Raw genomic sequence first — 23,657 nt, 5'->3', positions numbered from 1 at the left:
TCAACTTCCTCTTGCCGGGAGAAATGCTTGCTGAAAATAGGGCCCGTCCGCTTGCCGGACTAGTGCTGACCTGGGGTGGGAGACGTAGGCAGCTAAGTACAATGCGGCTTGTTCGCGCATTAGGTGTAAAGACACGGCGACAGGTCCTTCAGGAAAAGTCCTTACTGCTTACGTGTCTGTTACCGGGCTCTGTCTCCAGGCCTTGCTGGGGGTTCCACCCGATGGTACAGCTCCTCTGAACTACATAGAACCCTCCTGCCCTATGGACCGCCCAGAAAACCATGTAAAGACGAAGGAAGGTGAGCAGCCACGGCTGGGGGATTAGCTCAAATGGTAGAGCGCTCGCTTAGCATGCGAGAGGTAGCGGGATCGATGCCCGCATCCTCCACTCCTTTTTGCACGCCGCGTCGGCCTCCTTAGCACCGGGCGCTGTCAGTTCCCTGCTCTGGTTCGGGCGCGTGGTTACCCCGCAGGGCGAGGGGCGCAGGAGGCAGGGATCCGCCTCACAGGGTCTCTTGTTTTCCGCAGGTGAGCCTCGGCGTGTGCGTCCGTAGGCCCCCTCGCTTTGTCCTTCCCGCCCGAGGCGGGCGGTTAACCGCCTACGGAGAAGAGCGCCGCGGCGGCGGACGGCGCTGGCCCGCGGGAAGCCCCCAAACGGCCCCCGCACAAGTACCTGCCAACGTGCGCGGAACCCTGCGCGCCGACCAATGGCAGTGCGCTTTACTGGGCGAGTAGCCAGCTGCTGCTGCGGCCAATAGGCAAGAGACTTCTTGTTTCCTGGCAGAGCGGGGTCCCGGCACCGTGGCTCTGTGGTTTTGTGTGGGTCCTGGGTGAAGGGCCTGGGTGCCGGGGCCCGAGGGCCGCCTCGCTAGCGGGAGAGGGAGCGGGAGCAGCGGTGAGCGGGAGCAGAGGTGAGGGGCTCTGCGCGGACTGCGGCCCCGCCGGCCGGCCGGCCCCGCCCCCTTCTCCAGCCCGCTGCGCCCGAGCCCCTCTCGAATGCCACCCCGCCCCCCGGCCCGGCCGGCCGACCCCGCCTCCGGTGGACCACCTCTGCCCCTGTGGCCTCACCTCTGACCCCTAGGACCGCCCTTCCCATCCTCCTGTGTATTTGTCTCGACCCCTCCCAGGCCTCCAAACCCCACCCTGCCAGTCAGTGCGAGGGTCCTCGCGAATCGAGCAGCTGCCTGCTTCTTCCCAGCGGGATTCTACTGGCCCAGCCTTCCTAAGGGTGCTTAGGACGCCCGTTACCCACACCTTCGAGGGTAGCTTTTGCACTGCCTCCAAGTGTCTACAGGGCGGGAGGATGGAAACAGAGCCTAATTGGAACTGAGGTTCAGGGCAGGTGAGCAAGTGGCTTTGACCTGGCACAGGCCACCTTTTTCTAGTTTTCCTAATAGGTGTAGTAGAGGAAAGGGGTGGCAACAGCAGAAACAGCTCTTCAAAGTCTCAGAGGAACAACAGCATAATTCTAGTTAGTGCTTGCGAAGACAAAGGGTAGAGAAAGGAAGCTGCCCTTTACACTTAGGAACTTGGATCTTCCTGCTCTGGGCTGCACAGCACAAAACCAATCTAGAAAAAAACTTCAATGTCGCCTCCCTCATAGAGTCTGCGGCAGTCTTCTGACCTCTAGTCTCTGCTCTTTGGGTTGTTGAAAGGCTTGAGAATGTAGCATTTCCCAAGTCAGCTAAGGAAGCCATTGAGCATCTGATTTGGGAGCAGCTGTGTTGTAAAATGGGGTCTTCTTTAGATCACTAATAACCCTTGGGTGTTCAGGGACAATGTTCTAGTTTCTCTTGATCTTGCCCAAAGTCTACTTCCATGTTTTCTGAGAAAAAGGAGTGTTTTGCTTCATAGAGTAACCAAAACACTGTTTCATTTTCTTCCCCCTCCTCCCTATCCCAGCTTTCAGCTCTCAGGGCCTGTGTGGGGAGAGGATGCTTTCCCAGCCCCACCATGGAGCTGCGCTGTGGGGGATTGCTGTTCAGTTCTCGGTTTGATTCAGGGAACCTAGCCCATGTGGAAAAGGTGGAAACTGTGCCTAGTGATGGAGAAGGAGTAGGAGGGGGGACGTCAGCCCCCGCTAGTAGTGTTTCTTCTCCTGACTACGAGTTCAACGTTTGGACCCGGCCAGACTGTGCTGAAACAGAGTTTGAGAATGGGAACAGGTATGAGGACTGCGAGGGTGGATGGGAATGTCTGAGTGCCCAGATGCGTACCGTAGGCAGTCCTTTGACTTTGGACACACCAGCATAGTATCTTTCCCAACACCGCCTCCCTTTCCTCCTTGCCTTTTGTTGTTTGGACTTGATTCAGCTTTCCCCACGCATCTCTCTAACCTCCCGAATCTAACAGTTGGTCTCTCTTTTGGCTCTCAGATCATGGTTCTACTTCAGTGTCCGGGGAGGAGCTCCAGGAAAGCTTATCAAGATCAACATTATGAACATGAACAAGCAAAGCAAACTATATTCTCAGGGCATGGCCCCCTTTGTGCGGACACTGCCTTCCCGGCCGCGCTGGGAACGCATTAGAGACCGGCCCACCTTTGAGGTAAGTTCTTCATTAGGAGGAGGGACTGGGTACAAGTAGATGAAACAAGTTCCTGAGAGCGAGTACCAGGCAGGTGGAACCCCTACATTTTAGTGTGTTCTTTCTTCCACCCCTAGCTGGGGTCCAAGATGAGCCCCTGCTTCAGCAAGCCTGAAGAAGCTGGTTATCATAAGGAAAGTATCAGAGGGAGGGGAGTTGAGAAAGGCACAGCGTCAGTTCCTGCTGTCCGCAATTCTGATACAAATGACATTTCCCTCTTCCTCCTCTGTTCCCTAGATGACAGAGACACAATTTGTGCTGTCCTTTGTTCACCGTTTCGTAGAGGGCCGGGGAGCCACCACCTTCTTCGCCTTCTGCTACCCTTTCTCCTACAGTGACTGCCAGGATTTACTAAACCAGCTAGACCAGCGCTTTGCAGAGAATCACTCTGTCCATAACAGGTGCTGACCCCTTCTTACCCCTGCTACACTGTGTTGGATCCTACAGTACCTCTGCTGCTTCTAGCATTTGTCCTAAGACCTACTGGCCAGAACTTCATCAGTCTTTTCCCTGTGTGGAATGTAGCATTTTTTAAAAGGTGTTCCTACTTAACCGTAATCATCACATCACCACCTACACTCCCTTCTCCACCTGCCCAGCTCACGTGCCTACTCCAGTTGCCATGAGTTATCTAGAATTTAGCCAGTACTGTGGTTAATCAGCATAACTTCCTCATCTTCCTCTACTGAGAACAACTCTCTGTATATACGAATTAATCTATCCTGATGGTCCACAAACTAGGAATGCAAACAAAAAGTCCACCCTTAAATAAAAGGGGTGGAGGAGTGACAGCCAGATGGCTGCTTGCTGCCAACCTGATGATATGAATTCATCCCCAGAACTGACATGCCAGAAGGATAGACCCAACTTCTCCAAGTTGCTGTCTGACTTCCACATGTCATGGCATGTACATGTGTGGGTTCATGTGCATGTATGAATGCATGCACACATTCGTGTGCACAAGCTGAACACTTCAGTCCTGCATTCTGCATCTGGCAGTGCAAGTCCGAACATATCCTTAGCCTCACCAGTTCAAAGCACTATGAGGCCCCAAAAGTTATGAGACCAGCTAACATAAGCCCTGAGCTGGCGATGCTGCACGCTCTTGCTAGAGCTTTAGGGACTCCTGACTAGTGATTTTATCCTTATAGTCCTGTGGATAGCATTTATTACCACCGGGAGCTTCTCTGCTATTCTCTGGATGGACTTCGGGTAGATCTACTAACAATCACTTCCTGCCATGGGCTTCGAGAAGAACGGGAGCCCCGTCTAGAGCAGCTATTTCCTGATCTTAACACTCCCCGACCATTCCATTTCACAGGCAAAAGGGTAAGTGGGGAGAAATAAAAGTGGTCCTCTTAGGTGGAAGAGATGGCGCAGTTCTAAGAGTACTTGATCCTCTTACAAACGGTCCACGTTTGGTTCCCAGCACTCACACTTTGTGTAGTTCCCTGTAATTCATGTTCCAGGTGATAACAGCTTTTTCTAGCCTCCACAGGCATCCATACACAGGCACACTGACATAGATGTAAATAAAATAGTACTCTAGCCTTATCCACCAGACACTGTGGAGAGCTTAAAGCTTCACCTTGACACATTTTGGACTCAACTTAGCTTGTAGTCCATGACAGAGGATTACAGTCCTCTGCCTCTGGCAAACAGACAGAAGTCTTAAGGCTCTTTCTGCCTCAACCACCCTTGCCCACATATATGTCAGAGTAGAACTATAGCATCACTGACCTCATGTCTGCTTTCTTCTCCACCTCAGATATTCTTCTTAAGCAGCAGGGTGCACCCTGGAGAGACTCCATCTAGCTTTGTGTTCAATGGCTTTTTGGACTTCATCCTCCGACCTGATGACCCCCGGGCGCAAACTCTACGCCGACTGTTTGTCTTTAAGTTGATTCCCATGTTAAACCCTGATGGTGTGGTCAGGGGCCACTACCGGTAAGCAGCCTAAATAGCCTTCCTGCATTTGCCCCAGTCTCTCTCATGTCCTGCTTCTCTGTGAAAGTCAGCCAGCATTCTGACTCTTTTTTTTTTTTCTAGTTCTCTTGTACCCTAACATGAGCAAGCCCCCCTAATCTTCCAGTGAGCTGAACGGTATGAGATTGCATGTAAACGCACCCTAGGTGGGAGCAACAGGAAAGACTTACTTGAGTAGAAGGAATTTTCCTTGGATTTCTATGATAGGGTGACAGTAAGTCAAGGAAGGGCCATGTCCTCCTTTCTTTCCCAGCATAATTTAAGCCTTTCACTTTACAAGTCTTCCAGTCTTCTTTTCACCTACTCTGGTGTCCCCTTTGCTGCCCAGACCTCTAGAGCCTGTTCAGTCCTGTCTTCCTACAGCACAGACTCACGTGGAGTGAATCTGAACCGTCAGTACCTGAAGCCTGATGCTCTCCTGCACCCAGCCATCTATGGTGCGAAAGCCGTGCTTCTCTACCATCATGTGCACTCCCGGCTCAGCGCCAGGAATCCCTCTAACCAGCAGCCCAGTCTTCATCTCCCTCCTGAAACTCCTCTTTCTGACCTCGAGAAAGCCAACAATCTCCACAATGAAGCTCACCTTGGGCAGTCACCTGACGAGGAAAACTCTGAGACCTGGACTGAGACGGAGCCAGCAGATGAGAAGAGTGACCCCGTGTGGATTGTACCACAACAGTCTCCTGAGCCTGAGGAGCCAGCCCCTGATACCATTCCCCCCAAAGAGAGTGGTGTTGCTTACTATGTTGACTTGCATGGACATGCCTCCAAAAGGGGCTGCTTCATGTATGGAAACAGCTTTAGTGATGAGAGCACCCAGGTAGGACTTGGGATACTGTGTGGCAGTAAGTGTTACAGGTTGGGAGATAAGGGTTATTTACAAACAGGGTGGGAGGGTAGCCTTCTGGAGGAGCAGGAAGCCTGGGCACACTACCTCTGTACAAGCGTCAAAGGACAGAGAGAGAGGGCAGAGAGAGGGCAGAGAGATGCGCAGGGGCATCGTAGCCATTTTACCATGACCTCTGAGTGAAAAGCAAGCTGCCAGCCTCCCAGTCTTCCACAGAGCTTTGAGAACCAGAACAGAAGGGAAATTTGGAGGGGAAATCTAAGAGCTTAAAAGAACTAATGCTCAACAGTGAGACTTGAAGAAACATTGATTACTGCTGATGGTATATGCTGCAGAGTCACGTGGCTATCTGCCTGATTTTCTTTGCCTTTGTCCTTTCTTTCTGTCATCTTCTGAGTTTCCTTTTCCTCCCCCAAACAGGTGGAAAACATGCTATATCCAAAGCTCATCTCCTTGAATTCAGCCCACTTTGACTTCCAGGGCTGCAATTTCTCAGAGAAGAACATGTATGCCCGAGACCGTAGAGATGGCCAGTCCAAAGAGGGAAGCGGCCGTGTTGCCATCTACAAAGCCTCAGGGATAATCCACAGGTTGGAGGAAACTGGCATAGTTGAGAAAATAAGTTCTTTAAGGAAAAAGATAATTATTCCAGGGTGTTTGAGGGGCTGGAACCACCTGAGTCTTCTCAAAAGAGAGCTTCAGTTAGCAAGGTTGGCATTAATCTGGGAGTCTTACTTCTGGAGGACTTCTGGGCCCATGGTCAGTTATTACTGGGAAATTACTAGCATTTTCTGTTGGCCTTGTTTCAGTGATTACGTTCTTAAACCATCTACAGTGTCCGTCAGTGTTCTGTCCTGTTCAGACAACACACTGATATAGGTCTCTGTGTCTTAGCTACACACTTGAATGCAACTACAACACTGGACGCTCAGTAAACAGCATTCCTGCTGCCTGTCATGACAATGGGCGAGCCAGCCCTCCTCCCCCACCAGCTTTCCCCTCCAGATACACTGTGGAACTATTTGAGCAGGTATGAATCCATAGAGTAAGTGGGAAAGGGGGAGCCCCAAAATCTGGGAAGAGTTGATGCCCAACCCTAAGGTCCACTTCAGGGTTGTACTCATTTTCTTCAGCTAATTTTCACAGCAATAGGCAAGAACACAGACATGATTTCTGACCCACCACTACAGACATTACCCTGGTACATCTAAGTAAATCACCTGGTCTGAGCTGATCTCCTTCATAGGTTTATTCAAAAGCACCATTATCTTGATGTGTACAATAGAAGCAGAACTGCAGGTTGTAAACAATATAAACTCCTCCGAGAAAGTCACTCATGGTGTCAGCCAGAAGTACAGCAGCCCCTGCCCAGAATAGCAAGCTGTAAATATGTTTAAGATAAAGAATCTAGGCACAAAATGTAGGGTACTCCCTGTTGGTTTAACCTCTTTTCTGTTGTTGTGTGTACCACACCCCCAAACAGCAGATTGGAGGACAAAGATACTGAACCAAACTGAATTCCCCACAGGTGGGCTGAGCTATGGCCATCGCAGCTCTGGATATGGCAGAATGTAACCCATGGCCCCGAATTGTGCTGTCAGAACACAGCAGCCTGACTAACCTTCGGGCATGGATGCTGAAGTATGTGCGCAACAACAGAGGTGTGAGCAGTAATGTGAATGTGGGCGTGAACAAGAAGAGAGGCTCTCGAACTCCTCCCAAAAGTAACAAGTAAGAGCAGCAGCAGGGAAGAGAGTGCAGGGAGGCAGGCGGGCTCTAGGGGCAGGGGTTCCGGGGAAATGCCACCCAGGGAGTGCTTTTGGGTAAATGAAAACTGCTAAGATTACCTCAGTTTTTGAGAATGGAATCCTTTTTCTTTCCACCTAGTGGTGCTACATCTAAGAGAGCTGAAAATCAGGCCAAGGGACTCCTAGATCTAGAGCAGTGCACAAACCCACTGTCTTTGTGGTGAGGGTGTGGCAGGCCTGACTCCAAAAGTTCGGAATGACTAAGTGCAGGGGGTTCTAGAGCCAGCACCAACAAAATAAGGGAGAAATTCTTTATGAAGTTTAGCTACTGAGGATGATCTTCCAAGATTAACTGGTATGCCCCAACTTAGAGCCTCATTCATGGCTATGCATTCCTTCTTTTCTTCCTAGGAATGGGTTCCTAGGCCCTTTTATACCCCAGAAGGGGATTTCAGTTGTCATATTCTGAGGAAAACCCAAGGACACTTCTTCCCAGGCCCAGGGTTTTAACTGGCATCTGCTTCTTTGCAGTGGATTGCCCACTTCCTGTTCTGAAAATGCCTTGAGCCGGAATCGAAGTTTTAGCACTGGCACGAGTGGTGGTGGTAGTGGCAGCAGCCAACAAAATTCTCCACAGATGAAGAACTCTCCCAGCTTTCCTTTTCATGGCAGTCGGCCTGCAGGACTGCCAGGTCTGAGTTCCAGCACCCAAAAGGTCAGCCATCGGGTGCTGGGCCCTGTCAGAGGTAAGCCAGTCTGGGAGCCCCTGCAGCAGGTGTTTGGTTGTTTGGGGCATTGCTGGGGGAAAAGAGCTTGAAGACATACAAGGGGTGAATCAATAAAACTAGCCTGTAGCAGAAGACTCTGCAGCCTCTCCTGCGACCTTGTTGTTCCCTGCGGCATGACTTCAGAGCAATACTGTGTATGGCCGACCCTAGGAAGAAGTCTGGGGGATTGTAGTTTGAGCACATGCTAGGAGCCAGGGACATTTCCAAGGACAAAACACTAGCTAAAGCAGTGCCAAACACGGACATGGAACTTCCACATCAAGGACAATATCACAGTGTCTTCTTGTTGGCAGTTGGAGGAAATGTCTTTAGAATTTAAACTGTAGCACTGTAGAATGAAGAACACTATTCACCGCCTCTGTGGGCTGAAACTTCCTGCCTTCATGATAGCAGTATCAAGATTCCAGTTCCTCCAAAGAAAAACAGAACTGAACCAGCTCCTATTCTAGGTTTGTAAACCAGCAGCCTCCCCATCCCAGCAGTGCCCAATTGCTCAACTAGGCATTAGTAAGTACCCTTAGGTCTGACGCGATAAGAGATTCTGGATCAGAAGTTTATGACCAAAACATGGGCTTGTAAGCGGTGGGGGTGGGGGCAGGGAGGAGAAAGCTGGCAGGAGCTGGACTGTGGTGGGGTATTGTTCTGGACATACATACCACAGATCAGTACTGTGGATGTCTTCAATGTGTTGTCAAAAATGGAGACTTGTAAGCTGGAGCTTTGTAAGCTTACAAGCTTTGTTGGGCCTCCAGCTGTCCCCATTTCTTGAGCGTTTTCTGCTTTTCATTTTGCAAGCTGGCTTTTGGAATGGCCCTGATGTGCACTGGGTCAGTGTCTGTGAATCTGTTAGTTAGAGAAGCTGCAGCAGAAGTCCAGCTTCAACGAATTAGGCTGTTGCTGTTTCTGATATGAAAACTGGTTCTGTTTATATTCCAAACCCACTTTGAGATTCTGTCTAAATTTGGGAATAAATACTTAAATGCACTGTGCTTTAAAATATTAAATTAGTAACAATAATGCTTCCTATTTAGGTAGCTTTAATAATGAATAAGATAGCTTCACTTATCTGACCAGGTCCTGTGGGATAGACTGTATTTCCATCTTTCTGATGAGAAAACTTAAAAGACTGTTTTAGGAATGGCTCATCCAGCTGGGTGTGGTGGCATGTACCTACCTTGGTAGGCCAAAGCAGAATAACGGGATGAAGGCCAATCTAGGCTTCCTCTCATGGTGGGTGAAGATAGTGAAGAGTGGTTTATTCCACAAGCGCAAGTTAGCCCAGCTTGTGTTTCAGGCTCCAGTATAGATTGGCTAAATCTGGATGGAATTTTTCTTTTTGTTTATTTTGTTTTTCTTTTGTCAGCCTTTCCTAGGTCATAGCTCATAATGTCTTCATCAGCATTGTAAATTCTCTGTCCTTGCCCACAAAGAGCTTTCTCTAGATCATTCCTAAAAGATTCAAGGCAGATTTTTGTTTTTGAGCCAAGGTCTTGTTCTATAGCATAGATTGGCTTTGAGCTTAGGATTGATCCTCTTGCTTCAACTTCCCAAGTGCTACCATTCCCAGCTGTAGGCAGTTTTTAGTCAGTATTTAATTGACATTCTCCATTCCCACTTTTTGATAAAGAATTTTGCATTGAAATCCTGGGGGGGGGGGCTATGTATTCTTTATCTGTTATTTCCTCAGAGAACTAATGGATAATATGCGCCAGAGTACTAAGTAATTCTTGGTTGATTGACTTGAAGCTTAACAGAGGAAACAAGATAATAAATACAACATAAAAAGTACGTGCACATTACAAACATCCAAGGCATTTGGGGAGCTACTGTGGTAGGTCATGAATAATTAAACAAAGCATGCTCAGCTGAGAAATCGCTCTGAAGAACAAATAGTATGTGGCTTGATAAAAAATGTTTCAGAAATGAGAAATGACAGCCATGATGAGAAACACAGTTGTTGGGTGGACAACAGAACAAGGATGCTGAGGTGAATGAGGTGTATGGCAGCAACTGTACGCTTCCAAAAAGGGGGGAGAAAAGACTGCACCATACATCCGGACAGGAAGATGGGAGGCTTGCAGTCGTTTACAGATGCACTAACCAGAACTTGTACCAAGGTCTGCAGAGGAAACAAGTCTTAAGTATTAGAACAGAAGCATCAGGATCCAATAATGGTAAAAGGCAGATGAACTAAGACTTCAAATCTGTGTACTGGAGGAAAGTTGCGTTGACATTAAGATTCAGTTGGGGGAAAAAAAGTGAAAAGCTATTTCAAACATGCCTAGGCTCCTTAGGTTACCTATGAAGATGCTTTGTAGGTAGAACCATAGAAAGGGCAAGTGGAGGGGTTGGAGATCTAAGACCCAATATAGAAGTGCCAGTAAAGCCAAGTGAGAAGGCACTGTTTCCTCAGGGGAATGAGCTTGGAACAGAAAAACAGCTTACATGCATTCTTACACAAATCAGAAAACTATGGCTTTAGAGTCAAGGGCCAAGATGAAAGGTTTATTAAAATAGATACTGTACAGAGTTAAAAAGTGGGGTCCTAGGAATCTTAACAGTGTTCCCCTGGGCATTTACTGGCATGGTACTTTTAAGACCCCCAGGAAGGAAGACTGGTTCTGATTTAGATAGAGCTGCAATGGAGACTAACATCTATCTGGACAGGGCATCTTGAGTCAAATCTGAAGAAAACTTGTTTGTCCTGTGTGATCTGTCTTCCCATGTGCTTTGTGACATTTGTTGCCACACGTCTGGCTCTTTGGCCTCTACCATAGCAAGAGAAATGGTTTATTTACATTTATTTGTTGTGAGTGCACATATGTTATGGGGATGGGCACATGCCTTGGCACCTGTGTGGAGGTCAGAGAGCAAATGATGGGAGTTATTTTTCTCTTTCTTCCATGTGGGTCTAGAAATTGAACTCAGCTTTTCAGGCATGGTATATGTTCACTCAGCTACCCTGGCTGGCCTGTTTTCAAGGCTGGGAAAAAACAAACAAACACACCCACATGATCTCGGGTCTCAGAAATTTTATCTGTAAATGAGCTATACTTTCCAGCCTCCAAATTTGGATTGTGGTGATTTGATAATTTTGTTATTTTTGATTTGTGAATTTATAAAATTTTGATGTCAGGTGTGGTGGTGCATACCTGTAATTCTAACACTTGGGAGATGAAGACAAGGTCACCCCTTAACTACATACTGAGTTTGAGACCAGCTTGGACTACATGAGACCTATCTGCCCACCCACTCCCCTTAAAAAATTTCAATTACTGTATATATCATATTTAATTATACATTTTATTGGTCTTATTGGCTAGATCAAACATGAGATTGGAGGTTCCAGGGAGTTTTCTCAAAAAAGGATCTGGGCAGCTTAGCCAGCAGCTTAAGACAGAGAGGTAACTGATCTGAAAGGTTCCATCTAGAACTGGGAGATGGTGCTGTAGAAGGCCAATGAATCACCAACTTTAGACAAACAGGAAAGCTTCTAGCACAGGAGGCCAAAAAAGTCTGAGTAAGTCCTAATTCCCAGTACCTGACTTTAGGGCCAGAGCCTACCTGACTCTTCGCAGCTGCAAAATATGCTCTACCTACCTTCCCAGATCTGTAGCACAGTTCCAGCCTACTGTCTCAGAAACACCAGTAGAGTTACTGTGGCTGCAGGGGAAGAAGAGGTCACTGGAAAACAGTACAGAAGCGAGAAGTCAGAGGCATGCAAGGCACTGCAAAAGCAGAGATAAATAGCTAAAGGGAGACAGGTGACAAGGCAGTCTCTCCTGTGCATCATGCATAGGTAGGTGAGGCCCAGCACACACAACTTCATGATCATGCAGTAGCCTCCTTCAGTTTTGCATTCCGGGGATCTCACTTGCATGATTTCAGTCTTGACCCTTCAGCCTGTCCAGCCAAATACTGACGTGAAAGATGAGGCACTGAAGTATAAAGGTGGGAGCCTTTGACTGTCAGCCTGTCACCAGCACCCTCTCATCTGACTCCCAGCTCTCACACTTGAACCGTCTATCACTACGAGTCTTTTCTGGTCTTGTCAATGCCTTGGGTCAGTCAACAGGCAGCTTTTGGTAGAGTAGCTAATATCCAGCTAACAGCGGCAGTTCCTCTGGAGTGAGTCAATAGAACTTGCTGTCTTTATCACCATTGCCACTTTTATTCTTTGAACTGCAAGCCAGTGTCAGGAAATTCCCCCCAATACTAATATGTAGCACTTTAGTGTTCAGCAAAAACTTAACTATGTGTTGAATGAAAAGTTTGGTTCAGAGTCAAATTAATGCTTATCTATCTTTCTAATTCTCATAGGGTTATAAGAACCAGCTGTGTGAGCATTCCAAGGATTCAATAAGATCTAGGGTTCTACATGGAGAGATGTCCCAAAGATGTTTGGAGAAATGTAGAGTCTAGGTATAAAGCAATAGACTAATACTTCCAACTTTGAGGCCTTAAATTCCAAGGCCTTACAACATGCACCCTAACACATTCCAGGTGAGGGCAGCCAGCTCAACTTACCAGACCATGGCTCCAGCCCTAGCCTACCAGTCCCAGCTTGTTACTATAAAATGCCATTTTACCAGTTGTGGAAGCAGAGCTGATCATATTACCCTGCACTCAACATTAAGCTGTTGTCTGTAACTCAAAACTAAATACAGAATTGGGGCTCCTTTTATCCTCTCAACAGGAATTGAGTAAGTAAGGCCTGGATTAATAGGAGTCAAAAGTCAAAACACAAAAGTGAGCCAGAAATGTGTCTTTACTGACAGGAAGGCCGGACAGGTCTTAGTAATTGAATTATACCACCTTTAATACCTTATATGTTTCATACCAATTTGATTAGGGATTGAGATTCCTAAGCTTTAACCTTGCTATCTTTCTCGGGATCTACTCCTATACTTGTATTGACTTTTTTTCCTCTTTATCTCCTACCTGGTTTTCATCATTATTTTCTAGAGTGACAATTGGCACTCCATTTATTACTAGAACCTACATATGCCCCAAAGGCTTTAATTGTTTTTTTTTGTTTTGTTTTTGTTTTTTTTTCTTAATGTGACAGAAACTCATAGAGCTGGAGTTGGGCTCAAACTTACTTTGTAGACAACTGGCCTTGAATTCCTTTTTCCTGCCTCCACCTGCAGAGCGCTGGGATTACAACGCATGCATTACCATACTCCAGTCACTTTGTTTATTCATTACTTCCTTCCTTAGGGTAAGGTGAAAGTTCAGCACATCACTATTTCAGCTTGTCTGTGTATAGATTCTGATCATCTGCAAACCCTATTACTTCTGCCTTCTGTGCTGAAGAACATGCTTTAATTTTTTTTTGACAGGAACTCACTCTATAACCCTGGCTAGTCTAGAATTTGCTGTATAGATTAGACTGGTGTGAACTAGTGTAACATAGAAATCTGCCCACCTCTGGGATTAACGGTGCACATTCAGCCCTAAGGGACATGATTGTTATATCCATATTTTAGTCAGAATCACCAGGTCTATACACTTGAGTCTATCACCGAGTCACTGATGGAGTCAAATGTTTCAGGTTGATGTGGCCACAAGTTTCACTGACTTCTGTTATCATCCCAGCATTTCTTACTAACTCTCATTAGCCCCATAGGGACTGGTTGTTTTGTACTCTTGGGCCAGGTACCTTGGACTCTAATTGGTACTCAGTGCAGTGTGACATAGCCAGAGGATTTCCACCCTAGGATCATCCATTCATTGTAAGAGTCACTATAGGTAACTTGAACTTAAGAGATTTCAGAAATACTCTTTGAAATAGGGCCTTATTATGAAGCACAGACTGGCCTAGAACTTGTGATCCCCCTGCCACAAATTCTGCATGTTGGGATTACAGGCATGTGCCTGGCACTGCCTGCTAAAACCAAGTATAGACAGGATAAAGTTACTGTCACTGACTTCCAAAGTTAGAGGCTTTTCACAGCATGTAATTTGCATTAGAGGACGTCTAGAATACTGGCACGGCCATTTTATTTGGTTCAATGATGATTCAAGAGCATCTGGCACCTGCTAAAAGCTGCTGAACATGCAAGTCCCCTATCCCATCCATTTACCATCTACCTACCTGGGATCCCAGCCTTCAGAACTTGCTATAGTCAAGTTCCAGCCAAAAGAGTACATCAGATTACTACCCATAAAGATTAAGTATGCCCTTAAACTTTAAGAGGTAACTGATCCATAAACAACTACTAGCCACGTTAAAAAAAAAAGTCAGTGGTGCTCTGAAAACCAGTTCTGCCTGTAAATGGCCAAGGTAACATTTACAGGGAGCTGACATTTAAGATGAAACATGGAGGATAATCAAAGTACTCCCTAAAAAGAGAAAAAAATTTCAAAGGCAATACAGCAGACAGGACTCTGAATGTACGATGCGGAAGGCTGAGTAGACGTTTATCTTTTAAAAACCTTCACAAGCTAGCCACATGCAGTGGTGCATGCATACAATCCAGGTACTTTGCAGGGCGTGACGGAAAGACTAAGAGTTCAGCTCTAGCCTAGCTTATATAGTGAGGAAAGTCTAGACTACATAGTGAGGATCTTTCTGCAAATAAGTTCTGTTTCTCCCTTTCCCAAACCACAGTTATTTTGAAAAACCAGGCCTTTATTTTAGGATAACTTGGTGGCACCTATGTAAAGGATGAGTGATTTAAAAAAAACAAAATATGGGGGCTGGAGAGATGGCTCAGCAGTTAAGAGTGCTGTCTGCTCTTTGAGAGGTCCTGAGTTTGATTCCCAGTAACCACATGGTTGCTCACAACCATCTATACTGGGATCTGATGTCCCCTTGTGGCATGCAGGTGTACATGTAGATAGAGCACTCATATATGTAAAATTAAAAAAAAATTCATCAAGCTAAGAGAGAAAGGAAAACGAGTGAAAAGACCTGTATCTAGACACTAGTGATGGCATGAGAGTAGGATTCCACTGCACACCTACAACCATTAGATTTTACTAAATGCAATAGAGAAAGAGAAAAATTAAAGTTTTCTAACAGGGAAAAGGAAAGGACTGGAGAGAAAACAATGAGATTTGGCTTGATAATCAGGGACTTAGCAGGTAGAAATGTCTGACAGAATACATTTTGGGATAAAAGGGCCTGAGAGAGATTTAAGAGGCCAAGGCTAAATGGCTGGGAACACTGGTCCTTAGGTGGCAGGAAGATCAGTGACAAGAGAAGCAGTTGGTGCTAAGAGAAAAGCCCAGCAAAGCTGTGTTTAAGAAGCCAAGTTCAGTAACTTTTTACCAAAATAAACTGGTAGGATAAGAGCTGGCTAAGATCTGGATGACTAGAGTAGATATTAGATATTCTTCCACTCGTCTCCCAGTTGTTTCAGAACAGGATAGGTAGCTGGTTTGTTGACAAACTTGAAAGCAGGCATCTTCTGCCCACGCCTCACCAAGGGAAGATCAGTAAAGGCTATCTTACAGTGTCTCATTTATTTGATCTTTTACCTACTTGTGTCCTTTCCACACAGAGTCGCGGTGTGCAGAGAGAAGACGGAAGCAGCAGCCACTGAACCATCGCCCTAACACAAGCAGCCTGACCCCATCCCCAACTCTTGCTAGTTCTGCCCCAGCCTCCTCACGAAACCTAGGCTCCTGCCTCCTGCCTAATTCACTCAGCTTATCAGGTCTGTACGCGCTGCCCCAGAAGCCAACCTGGACTTCTTTCTTGACCTGATATACATACACAGACCAGGTGCAAGCTATTCTCCCAGTACCTCATACTCCTAACACATGTGCCTTTGTACAGAATGCTGGAATCCAGTGAAATAAGTCTGTAAAGTGACAGCTGACATTTATTGAACATTGATCACTCTGTGCAGGACCTGCTATATACTATCTGGTCCCCACTTTTATAGTTCAAGACCTGAGGATTTTTCTACCTGCAAAGTGCTGCTTACCCAAGTTCTCGAACTTTTCAGTTAACATTATTGTAAATGGCATCCTATATGCTACACTAAACTTAAAAGTCATCTACTCTTTTATGTTACAGACCCAGTGTTTTGGTTTTTTGTTTTGTTTTGAAGACAGGGTCTCTTTTGTAGTCCTTGCTGTCCTGAACTCTTTGTAGACCAGGCTGACCTCTAACCCACTGAGCACCATTCCTGGCAGGATTGTTTTCTATGACTGAGTGCAACATATACTGTACCAACCTATCCATTTTTAATCAGTTGTACAGAATGGGCTTTTTCTTTTAACATATACTGTACCAACCTATCCATTTTTAATCAGTTGTACAGAATGGGCTTTTTCTTTTCTCCTTTTGAGCTAAGGTCTGTGTAGCCCTGGCTATCCTGGAACTCATTATGTAGACCAGTTGGCCTTGAAGTTGAGATCTGCCTGCTTCTGCCTCTAGAATGCTGGAATCAAAGGCATGGCCACTAGGCCCAACTGACTCTATTTCTAAATACCTAAACATGACGGTGTGAGCTCTAAGGTTTACAAATTGAATTATTAAACTTTAGGGTTTTATTTGCACCAAAAGTTGCAGCTTCAATCCTTGGTTCAGATTAGAACCCTTCAGAAGCAATTTTGCCACCCAAGGAACATTTGGTTATTACAAAGGAAAAGGACCTAGGGAGGAAACAGCACACAGTAGTTTGAGATAGGAATGCTGCTAAAATCTTACCATGCACAAACCACTCCAACAGTAAATGCCTGTACCAGCAGTTCTTCCGTGGTGCTGAGGATAAAGGGTTGCCCTTATAGTTCAGCAGTTAAATACTAAGCACTGGTTTAGCATGAAATCTTAGGTTTAATCCCCAGTACCATAAAGAAGACAAGGTCAAGAAACTTGATTTAAATGAAGTCACTTTCTCTTCTAGCCTTACCTTGATGATAAGTTTCCTCTGTTCTCTAGGGAACAGCTGCTCATTCTCATCTTCAGGGGACAAGCCAGAGGCTGTCATGGTGATTGGGAAAAGTCTGCTAGGGGCTGGTGCTCGGATCCCCTGCATTAGAACTCGTTTGCAGGTAAAATTTTGGGTGTCCTTTCATGTCCTTAGCCTTAGCAGAACCCAGCAAGACACTATTCTAACACTGAGGGGTGGACAGGGGGAAGATGTTTAGTCCTACTGTATAGCCTTTTATCACCAGCCTGTCAGAGCTGCTGTGGTACCTGTGTGTTAATCTACCCAGTCCCAATTGGCCAGGTATCCTGCTTGCTTTCAGACTCCATTGTCCCTGCCAGATGCACCCCAACCACAGCCTGCTAGCTTTGGCTTTCCTACCCGTCCTTAGCTTCTCCTCTCTTTCTGACCAGACCTGCCAGAGGAGAGTTTCCGCCAAGAGGGGTCCCGGATTCCCCAGGTAACACATCTGGTTACTGCTTCTAGTAACAACCTTACCATCACCTCCAACTCAAACAAGCTCCCCTTCCTAGTTTGACCATAGTTGGGTAGAGGCAGAAGCTGACTGGACGGGTGAAGCTTAAGCTGCTCTGGCAGGGGCGGAGGCTGAGAAAGCTGAGGGATCTCTGCCAGTCCCTACCATCCTTTTTCATTGTGCCACCCTTAGCCACGGTCTACCTGAGGAAGCTACCCTTAGATGAGTGATGTGGGAGTTCTACAGCTGCCATCCTGTCCTATCCTCTCAGCTAGGTAGTGCCCAGGAACCCAGGGCTCTAGCACCTGTCGACTGCTTATGCAAGGAAACTCTAAAAGCAGAAAAGCCTTGTGGAAGAACCCAACTTCTTAAGCCTACCCCTATCCACACAGGCTAGGCCCAGGTTGGGCCGGAGCTCACCGCCGACTCGCAGAGGGATGAGAGGCTCTTCAAGCCCCACATCCCCTATCCCCCAGACCAGAGGGAGCAGTGAGCTGGAGCCGGGACCCCGCTCTGCTGTACCAGGGTGAGCACCAGAGTCCAGTCCTTCATTCTACCCCTCATGTCTACTATTTCTTCACCCCCATTTCTACCACTCAGGATAATTTTTCTTGCTTTCTCATTGATCCCAAAGACTAAATGCACTTTGATTAAGAATCTAGTCCCTGATTTTTATTCTATGACCTCAGTCTTCACTTCAAAGGTACCTTCTAGTTAGGCTCTTAAGGCCTAGGCACTAGCTAGCTGGTTCTAGTGTCCGACTTCTGTGCAGTAAGTAATAAATCTGCTTGTCCCTACCCATCTTCACATTTCCCTTTTCATCTCCCAGCCCCTGGCTAACAGACCAGAAAAGGGTTGTTTCCACAACCCTGATTTCCTCTCTCTTCTCTGTTGCAGGCTGCCTCAGGCTGGCCCCCCACGGCCCCGCTCTGCCCCTGCCTTTTCTATTTCCTGTACTCTGTCTGACTCCCCATCCTGGATTTGTTACAGCAGGGGGCCCTTGAACCAATGTGAGGTTTGTTTTGTCCCTAAATCTCCACCACTCACTCCTTCTCCCAGGGTCTGATAATGCCTTTACCTTCGTGCCCACGATACAGCCCTAAGGTGAAGGGAACACAGTGAATGATATGTTAGTCCTGTCTTCTAGCTGCTGCTACCATGTGACCACCATAGCTGCTTGGAATATCGGCCACAGTGTCTGAGGCCTTGCAGAACATCACCCTGAGACAGAACAAAACAGGAACCCGCCACCCCATTCCCTCCCTTCACAGCACAAGATTTTGGGACCACAAAAAAAAAAAAATCTATATTTTTGTATTGGGGGGAGGGAGTAGAAGAGAAAGTAGCCCCTATACTGGGCCCTATTCAGTGGCAGCTTCTTGTTCCATAGGATTAAGGAAGACTTTGAGGAAATAAAAGTTGTTTGGAAAAATCCAGGTGTAGTTGCTTTGTATGCTGTGATGGGTAGGAGAGATGAAGTGAAGTGTGAAGGTCCCTCACACCCTTCATCTTGCCTCAGACTATGTCCTGGAACCCTAGAAAAAAGGGGAAAGACCCGAAGTAAGGAAGATGCTGCAGCTTTCCTGGAGGGGGGAGGGGGAGATCCTTCAGGAGCCAACCCCCATCTAGCCCGTTTCCCTTTACATTTTTTAAGCGAGGTTGGTTTCCAGACTGTGCCCCTCCCTTTTTTCTCTCTGGTTTGTATCTGTAGTTAACTCATAAAACAACGTCCTTGGACTCAAAACCTGGAAATAGTTCTACGTTTTTCACTACCATGCTCCTTCTCCAAATCTACCTAGATAACGCCTCAGGCTCCATGGGAAAGTGGGGCTATTAAAGGCCTGATCCCACATACTTGGATGGCACAGTTACTGCTTTTGTTTTCACTGGCGTCAGCACCTCCTTTTAACCATCCCTATAACTTGGGTCTCTGTCTACTGAGAACCTCAAAATGGAGACTGAGGAGGCTCCAGAAACCCATTCTCATTCTAGTAGGAAAAACAGGAGAATATTTCAAGGCACTATACACAGTGCGGAAAAAAGGGGCCCGGTTCTGGACTTGATATCAAGCTTAGCTCGAGCTATACTTCCTAACCTGAAGTTCCTAAGCCTGCAGGCCCTGGCGCAGCCTCACCACTCAGCTCTCCAGGGCCTGGACGCTCCTGCCCCGAACGTTACCTGGGGCAGAAAGAGCGCCACTTTCATTCCTGCTTCTTGGGATTGTTGACTGCCACGTAGTGGTAGAGAACCACGAGCAAGAAAAGCGACACGCCCAGCATGTTGGCGAAGATGGCGAGCTGCACGTCCGTGATCATCCTGCGGACAAGGGGAAGGTCTGAGCCTCACTTCCCGCGCTCCTTGCCCTCACCAGGGCAGAGCCTCGTCACCGCGGTGCAGCCTCCACCGGACTCGCCTGCGAGCCTCTCACCTGAGCAGCTCCCCTCGACTCCGACGCTACCGCCGCACAAGCTTCAGGAGCCGGAACTACGCAGCGCCAGCAGAGGAACGAGGCACTTCCGGCTTCTCTACCCCGCTGTCTCGTCTGCTCCTTCGGCGCGCGCGCGCACACGGGTCTTGGGCGGAGCCTCGGGGAGCCGCCCAGCCGCGGGGGGCGGGCGGGGCAGGGGCTGGGAGTGCGCAGCTGGCTGCAGCTGGCTGCAGCTGGCGCGGCGGGGGCCGAGTAGCCTCCCTGGAGCGGAGGAGTGGGCTAGGCCGAGGATGCGGAGGGCAGGAGCCTGGACCTGACCTGTAGCCGCCAATCTACTTTCCTACACGCTGCCCACCCTTCCCTGCTCGACCCAGCCAGGTGCTTCCTTTGGGTCCTGCCCTCCGGGTCCCCTCCCAGGCTCGTTGGCGGTGGGGATGGCGTGGAGCAGAATGGGGACAGGACTGAGGATGCTGGTGCTTTCACGGGTGCTAGTCTTTCTGAAACCACGTCCTACCAAACAGGAGGATAGTGACTACTTCACCAGTGCCAGGCTCAGGCCGGCTCCCTGCCTCCATCCCACTCTTGGAGGTGGGCGTCGGAATGGGTGGACACTCTCATTATCAAAAACGAAACGTGGGACCTCGGCCAAGTGGGAAATCACCCCCCGGATGTGAAGGAGGGGTTAGGAAAGGAAGGGCTGGGACAAGCCCAAAGGGGTCGTGGGTTTGTGGTGAAGAGAGTTGGCTGCAATTGACATGGAGACATCTGAGGGTCACTGGTGAGGGGAGCAGCACCCTGAATCTCTACAACCCTCTACCCAGCTAGAAACTGGTTCCCCCCTTCTTGCTTTCTCCTCAGCTTCACCATAAAAGGGAACGATGTGGAGCCAGACAGGGCCGGGGGGCTGGACGATTGCTCTGGAGCTGTCAGGGATAATGGAAGCCAGTTGCTTTGCGGTAGAGGGGGGCCCTGGGACTCAGGGGAGGCCTCTGCTTCTCTGAGCCAAAGAAAACTCTACAGGAGCTGCTATAGGGCTGGAACAGCTGGGACAGGGGACCACATTGCCTCCTGTGTGCACAGTGAGCTGGGCTTGCGCTATTCCAATGTTGGTTTCTCCGGTCTCAGACAATTAGCAGTTTGTGTCCAGTTTGCTCCTAAATTCAATACTTGTCTTCAGTAGTTACTTTATAGCTCTCCACGCCTCTTCCACTTCTTGTCCTAGCCCCCACCCACTGTTTCCCAGAAGTTTCATATTTAGAAATCCCAGGCCTGTGTTCCCTCCACATGACACGGGTGAAAACCCAGACGTGCTTTCCCTAGGCATTCCTCCGTCAGTTGGTGTGTCCCCAGCTCCGCCCCCAAGAGAAGGATGTCTAGATTTTAGGATTACACATTATTATGCTTCATGTCTCCTGGAAAGTTGGGGCAGATCCAAGTCCAAGCACTTAGGTGTGCAATTGAATCAAAATTAGACTATAGTTTTAAAAGAAACTGTACTTCTAGGTTGCAGATGATGAAAGCCTGGGAAAGTGCTTCAGCTTTCAAACCAGCTGAGCAATGTTCATAGTATCCTAGAAAGCCACAACTGAAATGCACCTCCGTGATATGCTATTGTCATTTTATTTATTTATTGGTAAAGAAGGAAATGGGCCCAGAAGGCAACCTAACCAAGGCCCCACAGCTGGCTAAGGACAATGTCACCTGTTCTTCCGACCCTCCCCTATAGTAGGTAGACTCAGGAGTTTGTCCAAAAGGTCAAGGACAAACAGGAAAAGATTTATTTTAGAACTACCCAGAAATGGCCTTCACCTCCCTTTCCCTTCCTGTGCCTAGGTCAATGAGTCTTTATCAGCCTTCAGTGGCTCATTTGGCCTAGTGCCTGAAGGAACTAAAATAAAAACTGGTCTCAGGATTGAACTAGACTCAGCTGAGAAATGACAAAGCTTGATTAAAAATCCCAGGCGGAAAAGTGTGTGGGAAGTGAGACAGACAAAACCTCATCCTGCCAGAATTTGGGGAGAGTAGTAGGAAGGCACTTACAGAGCTTAATCCCTAATATGATCGTTTTATTGTTTCTGCGACTTAAATAAGCTTTCACTCCACAGCCCAGGCTGGCGTCAAACTCGGGGTTCTTCTGCCTTTGCCTTCCCAGTGCTGGCATTACTGGTTTGAGCAAGGACAGGACATGAGGTTTAGGATCAGGTTTATGAGTGAGAAGGCCATAGACTTGGGAAAGGAGAGAGGCTGGTCCCTGCTTCTCAGGGTAGTCAGCTCCTAAAATATTATACCTGGAGAAAGGCCTAGAAAGCAAGAAAAAAAAAGTGCCATGGAGTTTGGCTTAGGTTTCCTTATGAGCTTGAATTTCCATCTGTTTTGGCATGATACAAGGCCCATGATACAAGGCCCAATTCACATGACTCCCCATTTTTCCTCCCAATATTTAGTCCTTTAACAGAAGGCCTTAGATATAAAATGTTCCTTATTTCTGGAGCACCCTGCTATCCTGGCTCTGGGAACTTGAGCTCCTTGCTAAGTCACTGATAGCTGAATAAATTAATGTCTAGTATGGTCAAGATTTCCCTCAGGCACTAGGTCATCGGAAATCCCCCACCTTACAGATAGTATAAAATAGACTCTGTCTTACTATAGGGACTTAGCATTTCTTGTGAGCAATTCCAGCCACTCACTTTGGAAACTTGTGGCTGCCTGCCAATACTACCACAGCAATGCCACTGCCACCATCGCTAACACTCCTGCAGCCTATCCAACCCTGGGTGCCATTTGCAGCCTGCTTGCTCACCCTGAGGCCAGCAATGGGAATTTTCATTGCCAATGAATAATGAGTAGAGCTTTCACAAACACACATTCATGTCAGAGCCTAGGTCTTGGCTCCTAATTAGAAGGTTAACTGAAATGCAACCTACTGCAGTTACTTTTCAAAGCCAGCATTTGGTTACTTGACACATTTAAACTGTACAACAGAATTTCTAACTCCAGAGAGCAGGACAGTAACAAGATGGCTAGGCTAATTTTTTTTTTTTGAGTGTCATCAGTGGCTCCCTGATGGGAGAGGAGAAGAAAAATAGAAAACTCATAGTGGCAACCACGGCAATCTGGAAGGGATATGGGTTGGTTTCTGTCAGGGCCAGGGCCTACAGTTGATACAAAGACCCAGAGACAAAGCTCCCACCTTCTACAGGCAGACTCCTGACATCAGGACCACCTGTGGACGCTTCCTTCAGGTTTGCCTGTGTGCTAGTCCCCAGACCCCTGAAGAACAATCATACTGCTCTTTCTATCGGTTCTGACATTTAGTTTCTGATGTTTAGTCACCACCTTGACTTGACTCAGTATGTCTTCTAGCCATCAAGGCCACATTCTAGGTCCACGGCTCTCAGGAGCAGAAGCAGTTCACTGAGTCACAGAGAGGAGTTGATGACATTTATTCTCATGTGTTTGTGTGGCTTCCAATTAGCACTCTGTAAATTGTTCCCAGGATGCCTGGTCTGCATGCTTTTGTTTTGTTTTTGCTTTTTTGAGACAAAGTTTCTCTGTGTATACTTGGTTGTCTAGGACTCGCTTTGTAGACCAGACTGGCCTCGAACCCACAGAGATCCGCCTGCCTCTGCCTCCCAAGTGCTGGGATTAAAGGTGTGGGCCACTGTGGCAGCTATATTTTAACCTTTTTAATAGACCGTTATCTCTACTAGAATGTGTTACTCTCTTTTTTTCCCTGGTATCTTCAGAGCGAAATAGCCTTTCTTCCCTCTAGACCTACTCTTTCCAACCTCCTCATTCCAAGCTCAAGCTCTGGAATTTTCTGTGGTGTTCCCTTTTCTCTTCAGTCACTGAGCAGGCATAACCTTTCCTTTCTTTCCATGCTCATGATCACCAGCACAGCTCCTCTGCATCGC

The 23,657-nt window shown here is 47.5% G+C and overlaps 2 protein-coding genes and 1 non-coding gene across 3 annotated transcripts; 2 read left to right on the top strand and 1 right to left on the bottom strand.

The window, feature by feature from the left end:
* The first annotated feature begins 19 nt into the window (after positions 1 to 19).
* Agbl5 (AGBL carboxypeptidase 5) lies at positions 20 to 18,733 on the top strand. Its single transcript, XM_060365076.1, is given in 18 exon segments — positions 20 to 299; positions 529 to 911; positions 1,128 to 1,342; positions 1,903 to 2,165; positions 2,376 to 2,547; positions 2,824 to 2,987; positions 3,738 to 3,915; positions 4,355 to 4,533; positions 4,936 to 5,392; positions 5,840 to 6,009; positions 6,314 to 6,449; positions 6,948 to 7,150; positions 7,699 to 7,913; positions 15,464 to 15,619; positions 16,852 to 16,964; positions 17,708 to 17,841; positions 18,213 to 18,325; positions 18,463 to 18,733. Coding segments are annotated over 15 exon segments (2,619 nt in total). The 5' UTR covers positions 20 to 299; positions 529 to 911; positions 1,128 to 1,342; positions 1,903 to 1,953; the 3' UTR covers positions 18,480 to 18,733.
* On the top strand, positions 316 to 388 carry Trnaa-agc (transfer RNA alanine (anticodon AGC)). The gene has a single exon. It is a non-coding gene; the product is annotated as a tRNA-Ala (tRNA).
* On the bottom strand, positions 18,594 to 19,750 carry Ost4 (oligosaccharyltransferase complex subunit 4, non-catalytic). Its single transcript, XM_021635424.2, has 3 exons — positions 19,744 to 19,750; positions 19,494 to 19,631; positions 18,594 to 18,850 (listed from the first exon to the last, which is right to left on the bottom strand). Exon 2 carries the CDS (start codon positions 19,628 to 19,630, stop codon positions 19,517 to 19,519), a length of 114 nt encoding a protein of 37 aa, XP_021491099.1. The 5' UTR covers position 19,631; positions 19,744 to 19,750; the 3' UTR covers positions 18,594 to 18,850; positions 19,494 to 19,516.
* Between the last annotated feature and the right edge of the window lie 3,907 nt (positions 19,751 to 23,657).

The sequence above is a fragment of the Meriones unguiculatus genome, chromosome 1 (genome assembly GCF_030254825.1).
Source record: "Meriones unguiculatus strain TT.TT164.6M chromosome 1, Bangor_MerUng_6.1, whole genome shotgun sequence".
Taxonomy (NCBI): domain Eukaryota; kingdom Metazoa; phylum Chordata; class Mammalia; order Rodentia; family Muridae; genus Meriones; species Meriones unguiculatus.
This window is presented reverse-complemented; position numbering and strand designations above follow the sequence as displayed.

Bases quoted from the DNA above. Each gene is read 5' to 3' on its own strand.
- Ost4 (XM_021635424.2), bottom strand. From the start codon at position 19,630: ATGATCACGGACGTGCAGCTCGCCATCTTCGCCAACATGCTGGGCGTG.